This window comes from Coregonus lavaretus, assembly GCF_964263955.1.
Source record: "Coregonus lavaretus genome assembly, chromosome: 1".
In the NCBI taxonomy this organism is placed as follows: Eukaryota; Metazoa; Chordata; class Actinopteri; order Salmoniformes; family Salmonidae; genus Coregonus; species Coregonus lavaretus.
The window spans coordinates 31,066,849-31,075,500 of NC_139988.1; the positions used below are offsets into that span (position 1 = coordinate 31,066,849).

An 8,652-nucleotide genomic window follows, 5' to 3' on the forward strand; every position below is an offset into this window, starting at 1 on the left:
CACCCAAATAACAAAATGAAACAATGGTTTCCTTACCCTGTAAGCAGTCTGTGGACAATATATGACAGCAATCCATGCTTTGGGTTAGTTTCCCTGGCACTGTTTCCACATGCTAACATTTTAGCATTTGTGGTTCAAATCCCATTCAAGTCATGGGACCGATATTAGCGCTTCATGTTCAAACATCTATAAGTCACTTAATTTTGCTTCACAACCAATTGTAGATACTTTCAGATAATTTGGATACGATGCACGAAAAATGCTAATATCGGTCCCATGACTTGAGTGGGATTTGTGCCACAAATGCTAAAACCTAAGCACGTCGAAACAGTGCCGGGAAAACTTAACCAAAGCATGGATTGCTGTCATGCCTTGTCCACAGACTGCTTACATGGTAAGGAAACCAATGTGCCATTTTGTAATTTGGGTGAACGATCCCTTGAACCTTGGCCTGAGGCAGCCCTCACTAGGGTCCGGTTTCCCAAAAGCATCTTAAGGCTAAGTTCATCGTCAGCCTTAAGATGCTTTTGGGAAACAGAGCCCAGAGCGGTTGTGTCCATAAACAATGCATTTTGGTCCACATGAGAAACATGTTTCCACCAGGGAACGTGTAAAGTCGTATCCTTTTTATAACAACAATCAGAAACTAAGAATAAGCTACAGGTGTCAGGTGAGACGAAACATGTTGTCATCCACTTTGCCCAGAGGAGAGAAGACATCCTATCAGCATATGTCTCACAATTCAAGATAGACTACTGTCATGGAAATGTTACTCCAAGCAGGCCTACGCTCCTGACTTCATATGTGGCTCTCTATCCCTACTCAGTGGACAAAGCTATCACCACACCACACAGGCTGTGTAGGACTGATAAGATCATAGGATACTTTGTAAAGAAATGATAGGCCTATAAGAGCATCAAATCATGTTTATAAGGGTAGCCTAATGTTGATATAGACCAGGGGTATTCAACTAGGGGAACGCGGACGTACTGCAAAATATATATATATACTGTATATACACGTTTTTATTTATTTTTAATTTTTATGAATATCACTAGCAACAAAATCACTTACATGCCTGCAGTAGAAAGTAAGAGAATACCTTATTTCTAATGATGTCAACTTTATTTCTCAACTCCTAATATTGATCAAATTAGTCTCATTGGAGCCAATTACATACACTCACTGGAGAATCTGACATAGGCTTTGAAAAAGCACTCGTGAATGAACTACCAGTACGGCAAGTGGTAAGCTTTCTTGACTCGGACATTCATTTTTGCCAACACATGGCTAACCTTTGTTTAACCAGCTAAACAGCGTTTGGAGTTACAGTACCTTTCTAGCTAATAGGCTATGTTAGTGTTTACACTTCCTCTTCCAATCATAATGTGGGGAGGTCAAAATAATGAAAAACTATCTACCAAATCTATTCATTTTAAAATGTTGATTACTTTTCCTTGCCATTATCATTCACCTAATGGGGTAGGTGGGCAAGGGTCATGGCTAGAAGGTATCCAGCTTTTGTCAGAATTGACTTTTCGTAGCAGGTTTAGGAGATCTTACGCAGCAGGTTAGGATAATTAACGTGGCAGGTTATGATAACTAGGTTAAGGTTAGGAAAAGGTTTAGGGTTAGCTCAAATAAAATCTAAAATAAAAAAATACTTTTGACGTAAATTGAACAAAAGCTGGATCCATCTAGATATGACCCTGGGCAAGAAAAGGTTGAAGACCCCTGAGCCTATGGCATTTCATGGGATATATAGTTTATTCGTTGAAATTACTAGTACTCTTACCGACTGTGGCTTTCCTCTCTTATGAAACATATTTAGGCATATTGATATAAAAATATGAACATTTCATCAAACGGGTCTGCAATTTATGTGATTGGCACTGATTTCATCCAATCATGTGATTGTAATGAAAAAAATCACTGTCTCAAATATAGCCAATCAAAAGTCTGAGTGACAAGCATCCAAGGAAAATGTGGGCGGAGATTTCCTGAATCCTGAGCGTTCGACAATTTTCCAAGGTAGCCGTGTTCACTGCCGGCCTACATACAAAGCGGAAGATGTAGCCGAGGGCATTTGTTTCTTTCACAGTGCATGTGAGTAACACAGTTGTTGCTCTCTGTTTTAGCCAATTAGTGAGTATTATGCTCAGTAAGCAGCCATATTTGTGCCTTAGTCGGGCTCGCTAATAGAGGCATTGCTACAGCGTAAACAGTGTCAAACGGTGTAAAGTTCTGAAATCGGTTCATTTCGAATACAACGCCGTGCACTGCACACACGAACACATAGATGGTGGCTTTTTATATCCTGTTTCTGGAACCTGATCATAAACAGGGTCTCGTCTTTGCCACAATAGCCTATTGTTTCCAACGACGATTGTGGTATGCAGCGAATAGAAACGTGGTCCCTCACTCACCTCTGGCACAAAATGAGGTGGATGTTTCATTTGACGATTAAAGCTAGAATCCTTAGTTGCTACATCCATTTTTGGACTACCCATTGATTCTTGAAGAATATAACTTATTTATGCCTCATGAGCTCATGAACTGTTGTACCCCATCAGAACCCAAAATATAAACTTGCGTTACCCCAATGTTTGTAAGTAAACGCTGTATAGCCTCAAAATATGGTAAACATTTTGATATTAGTTAGTCCTTGCATCCATAGCTCAGTCAATGAATTTGAGAGTGGTTACATTTTTCCAGGCCCATCTTTTAGCTTTTTACCAAAACAGAGTCGGTGTCATGCTTTGTTTGAATTAAGGACTCTAGCTTTAAAGGCACAGTCTGTTAGGTGTCTACTAATTTCAAGTAATGAATGAAATAATTTATATACCTCCTGTTTTGGAAAATTTGACGTAGCCTAAATACAACTGACCTATAAAGTACTTATAAATAGCCTACATTACCTTATAACCAGAAACCTAAGGTCCTATAATTAGCATACACCATTATTATTTTTTTTGTCATAGGAGACTGCAAAAACTATGCATTAAATTAATATAATAAATAGGCTACCCTCTTGCTTTAAAACATGTTGGAGAGAAAAGTAGGGAATGTAATGTTGTTCTCATGGAATCAGAATGGTCCTCTATTTGTTGTTAGTGAGGGACAAATGTGGCCGATAAAGTGGCTGAAACATCTAATGTCTCTCACTCACTCTTCACCATGATCGTTCCAGTCTTGGCACTGATGGCCAAACAGAGCTCGACCCTTGCGGTGTTGCGGAGAGCAGAGGTCTGTACCTACTGGGTGCTCTCTCTTGGCTCCCATCTCTACTCCTTCTATCAACTGCACATGTTCTCCAAAGGTAAATGTACCGGTCTTAAGATAGTCTCTTTGATATAAAGGTCTATCAATTGGGCATTGTTTACATTTTTTCACACTGAATTTGCTAACTCTGCTGTATGCAAGATAACCTGATTTACCACCCTTTGTGGCCCTGTATTAGGCTACTTACTGTAAGTGGAGACCTCAGCTGTGCTGTGCGGTTTTTGCCTCTAGGTGGGGCTGTGGCATTGTTTCATACCCCTTGCAGAAACGTTTTTTTGCTTTGATTGAAACAAAACACAGGTATGCTACAGTTTAACAGCATCTGCTCTAAAATTCGCTCTGTACATAATTCAAAACAACACTGTACTCAGTGCTTGACTTGGACTGAAATAGGTGCCGGTACTCAATTTGGGTGCCGGTACCGTTTATATTTAGGTGCAGGAGCTCCACAATACTTTTGAGCTAATATTCTATAAAATGAACCGGAGCTCAAGCAGTAGAATATTTGAGGTGCCGGTACTCTGTCCTCCTGTCCAAGTCAAGCACTGACTGTACTTCGAAACCACACTGTATATAACTCAAGAAGATCTAAATGCATGTCCCCATGAAACAAATTGAGATTAAATGGTTGGCAATGCATGCAGATGTTGCATGGACGTTTCACCGGTAAAACTAGATTTATGTGTGCGTAAAGTAGAGGTAAAGTAACATACGCAGAACGTGATAGAGATTTTTTTAGCTCTGGGGAAGAGGCTTCCAGGTGGGCGGAACGGGGCACTTACCTTCGGAAACGCAGCCTCGGCCTTATGTTTAAAATGAAACCATAGGACACAAAACAAAATCTCTCATAATGATTCCACTATGCCCAGACAGGAAAGGCCTAAGGGGAACAGAATCTGATGGGAGAAAATAATTAGTTCTACCCATTCTTATCAGAATTTTAACATTCTGAAGAAGGCTGATAATATTAGTATTCAGGGGATTACATGGGCAGGGCTGGGGAGAGGTGCAGTCCCATCTCACTCTGTTGCATTTTCATGCAGGAAGCAACGCCTTTTGTTTAGGTGACAAGGCAATAACCCCAAGGAACGGTAGTGGAAAAAGGAGTTTGATAAAAGAGAGACGAAAGGATAGTAAAGAAGCTGATGCTACATTGCAGAACAGGGAGAGGGGGAGGGAAATAATGCTAGTGTTAGGCTATATCTAGGGATTCCCTGTGTGTTGCAGTGTTTCTCCTAGCTAGGTTATTTTCCAGGTGGGGCGCAAAGGCCCCCAAATTAACATCCAGGGCCTCTTTTACCAAAATGTCAATTGAAACTGATTTAAGACAAATTATTGTAGGCAAGGGGAACAGAGTTGGTGGGGGCCCACCCCTCCCCTCCTATAATGTACAAGGGTAGGGGAGACACTGGTGTGTTGTCATCACAATGATTGCACCCAGTTCTCTTGAAAAAGCCTTCATGGAAAGCAAAGTGGATTAGGTGGACTGATTATAGTGTGCTATTCCCTTAATATTGCATAGTTCCCCACAGAGCTTGTCATACTTCATAGTGGAGTTCTTCAAGCCTCCTGGCAAAACTCTGGAATAAAAACAGAATGATTGTTGTCTGTACAGTCTCATTGTGAGAAGATGCCACAAAAATATGTTCTCTTTTCCTAGAACATGAAGCAGGATTGGAGAGACAGTCCCAACTGGAGAAAGGCTTTCTAATATGGGGGTATAAAAAGGTAAAAATCATTTACGGCCGTTCAGGTCTACAAACATTTCACGACTTCCCGAGGTGCTTCAATTTCTTGATTTTTTTTTTCCCCGAGATGTGTCTTTTTTTATTCCTAAGGTTTTGTCAAATGGCATGAAGTTTTCAGACTGGGCCCATGGTAAAATGAGTTGTCTTTGACAGGACCCCACAGACTTTGAGTGGAGTTTCTGGAGTCACTGGGCTAGAAAGTCTCTGCTGTGGACTCTGTTGGGCCATGCTGTGGTCTCCAGATTAGCCAGCTTCTTCATTCCTAAGGTATACTATACAAGGAAAACCTGAAGTGGGACCTTAACATTTTTACCCCCATTTTTTCCCAGACAAATTAGAACCAAAATACTGTAGCTTTAAGGCTTTTTTGCTTTTCCGCTCCCCATCAGTTCAGAGTGACAGCTCTGTTGGCCTATGGTCTCCTTGCGGCTTGCGGTGCGTTGGGGATTAAAGGAGTGGGTGTGGTCCTTGGCCATCTGGGCCTGTCATTGGCTGTTGCCCAGCTGTGTAACCCTGCTCTGTCCTGGAGCTGTGCCCTGCTGCTGCTTTCCACCCTCCACATCCCCCAACTGCAGGAGATACAGGTGAGTCACACCTCTTTTTACTCTCTCTTGCGCTCTCTCTTTTTCTCATTACATTTACATTTACATTTTAGTCATTTAGCAGACGCTCTTATCCAGAGCGACTTACAGTTAGTGAGTGCATACATTATTATTTTGATTTTTTTTCATACTGGCCCCCCGTGGGAATCGAACCCACAACCCTGCCGTTGCAAACGCCATGCTCTACCAACTGAGCTACATCCCTGCCGGCCATTCCCTCCCATACCCTGGACGACGCTGGGCCAATTGCGCGCCGCCCCATGGGTCTCCCGGTCGCGGCCGGCTACGACAGAGCCTGGATTCGAACCAGGATCTCTAGTGGCACAGCTAGCACTGAGACCACTGCGCCACTCTCATCCCCCCCACTGCAAGAGATACACACCGCTCTCGCTACTGCAGCAGAGTCACACAGACCGAAGCAGTTGTTCCCTAGTTATTTTTATATTTTTATTATAAAAAATATAAGAAAGTAACACACTTTTTTTCACCTTTATTTAACCAGGTAAGCCAGTTGAGAACAAGTTCTCATTTACAACTGCGACCTGGCAGTTGACTTTACAGATAGGAAGACAAAGGCCCCCAAAGCAATATCCAGGCCCTCTGGCATTTTTATTTATTCAACATTTTTCAAGGGAGACCTGGCCAAGAAGGCAGCAACAATCAATACCTTACAGAATTAAAACATACAACAATACAATGCAACTTAACAACATGATCCAGCCCAAAAAAAAGCATTTACATTCCTCTGTAACAGAGTCTCCCATCAAAATGTTTAATTCATTCAGTGGCACTAACATATCTAGATGAAGAATGGATTGTAGACTATTCCATGCCTCTGGTGCACAAGACGAGAAGGCAGTCTTGCCTAATACTGTAAATGTCCTGGGAACTTTAAGTAGCAACCACCTAGCAGACCGCGTATGTTAATTGCTTGTGGTGAAGGAGACCAGACTACAGAGGTAAAGAGGGAGTTTACCCAAAAGGGCTTTGTAGATTAACACATACAAATGTAGCTTTCTGCCCATATAAAGTGAGGTCCAACCTACCATTTGGTACAAGGTGCAATGGTGGGTGAGTGACTTGGCATTTGTAATAAAGCACAAGGATGCATGATAAACAGAGGAGGTTGCATGCATATACAAGTCACCATATTAAATTACAGAGAGAAAAGTGGCCTGAACAAGCTTCTTTCTAGCCATAAGCGGGAAGCAAGCCTTATTACGAAAATAAAAACCCAATTTCAATTTAAGCTTCCTCACAAGATTATCCATATGACCTTTAAAGGACAACTTGTCATCTAACCATATACCTAGGTATTTGTAGGATTACACCTTTTCAATGGATAAGCCACCAGATGTGACAATGCTAACCTTCTCTGGCTGAGTGCGAGCTCTGGTAAAGGACATTCATTTTGTTTTTTGTACATTCAAGACCGGTTTGAGACCATAAAGGGAGGCCTGCAGTGACTGAAAAGCAGTCTGGAGCTCTTCAACAGCCTGAACCAGAGAAGGAGCACATGAAAATATGCCTTTTTCATCTGCATATAGATGCAAATTTGCTGGTTGCATCCCATTTCCCAAATCATTAATACAATTTGAGAACAACACAGGAGCTAAAATGGAAGATTACTTGATGTCTATTGTCACAGAACAGAGAGATTTGAAACAGTTAGAAGCCTAACTCTTTTAAGCAGGTCTGACCATAGCCTGTTGCCGTCCCCATCCCCTTGTTGGTGTCTAAGTAGGGAGTCACGCCATTGTATATGATGATGTCATCTTGTTGAATAATGTTCGAATTACACATTGACTCTTGGAGGTACCAAATGTCCATATCTTTGAAATCTTTGTGTGCGTGTATGTGTGTGTGCGAGTGTCCTTGTCTGTGTGTGTGGTTGGCACATTAATATTGCCTTTGTTATGGGGGTGCCCAGCCCCTCACACCACTCCCAGCCCCCTGTTATTGGAAGCCTGACTGTGCATTTCTTCACGGATGCTTTAACTGGGTCCTTCCACCGATTTAAGTGCCTTTTGAGTAGTGTAACTTGGTGGATGTATTTTTTTTTTAACCTAATATTAACATTCTGTCATAAAGAGCACATGTTCAACTTAATAAAAAAACATGTTTTCCCATCTAAGTGCCACATAAAGTAATGGGGTAGACAGTAATGGGGTAGACGATTTCATCTTAAATCAGACATAAATGGAAGCTTGTGTGCAACAGGGAGGGGCAATTGAATGCAAGCTTCACAAAAAAAAAAGTAAATTGTGAAAAAATGTCTAACCTGTCATTCTATGTATGGGTAACAGGGTTGACGTGTTATGCTCGACGCACTCAGTTTTCCACCGCAAAAAAAGCAGAAAATGGCAAAAAATAGTAGAACCAGCTCATCTGCTTTTACACTATGATTTGAAATAAATATTTAAAAAGGAATAGTATCACCATATTAATATTTGAGTAAAAGTAAAGATACCTTTAATAGAAAATGAAGTGAAAGTCACCTAGTAAAATCCTACTTGAGTAAAAGTCTAAAAGTATTTTGTTTTAAATATACTTTATTATCAAAAGTAAATGTTATTGCTAAAATATACTTAAGTATCAAAAGTAAAAGTATACAAATCATTTCAAATTCCTTATATTAAGCAAACCAGACAGCACCATTTTCTTGTTTTTTAAATTTCCGGATAGCCAGGGACACACTCCAACCCTCAGACATAATTTACAAATGAAGCATGTGCTTAGTGAGTCTGCCAGATCAGAGGCAGTAGGGATGACCAGGGATGTTCTCTTGATAAGTGTGTGAATTAGACAAGTGTGTGAATTAGACCATTTTCCTGTCCTGCTAAGCATTCAACATGTAATGAGTACTTTTGAGTGTCAGGGAAAATGTAAGGAGTAAAAAGTACATAATTGTCTTTAGGAATGTAGTGAAGTAAAAGTATAAAGTTGTCAAAAATATAAATAGTAAACTACAGATACCCCCAAAAATCTACTTAAGTAGTACTTTCAAGTATTATTACTTA

At 40.7% G+C, this 8,652-nt stretch overlaps 1 protein-coding gene across 1 annotated transcript in view; it reads left to right on the plus strand.

Annotated features, from left to right (window-relative positions):
- The first annotated feature begins 2,022 nt into the window (after positions 1-2,022).
- hhat (hedgehog acyltransferase) overlaps positions 2,023-8,652 on the plus strand; it is a 96,499-nt gene continuing 89,869 nt past the window's right edge. Inside the window, exons 1-5 of the mRNA XM_084168618.1 lie at positions 2,023-2,106; positions 3,191-3,319; positions 4,943-5,010; positions 5,184-5,297; positions 5,420-5,614. Coding sequence (XP_084024744.1) covers positions 3,202-3,319; positions 4,943-5,010; positions 5,184-5,297; positions 5,420-5,614 — 495 coding nt within the window. The 5' untranslated portion in view covers positions 2,023-2,106; positions 3,191-3,201. The remainder of the gene's footprint in view (positions 2,107-3,190; positions 3,320-4,942; positions 5,011-5,183; positions 5,298-5,419; positions 5,615-8,652) is intronic.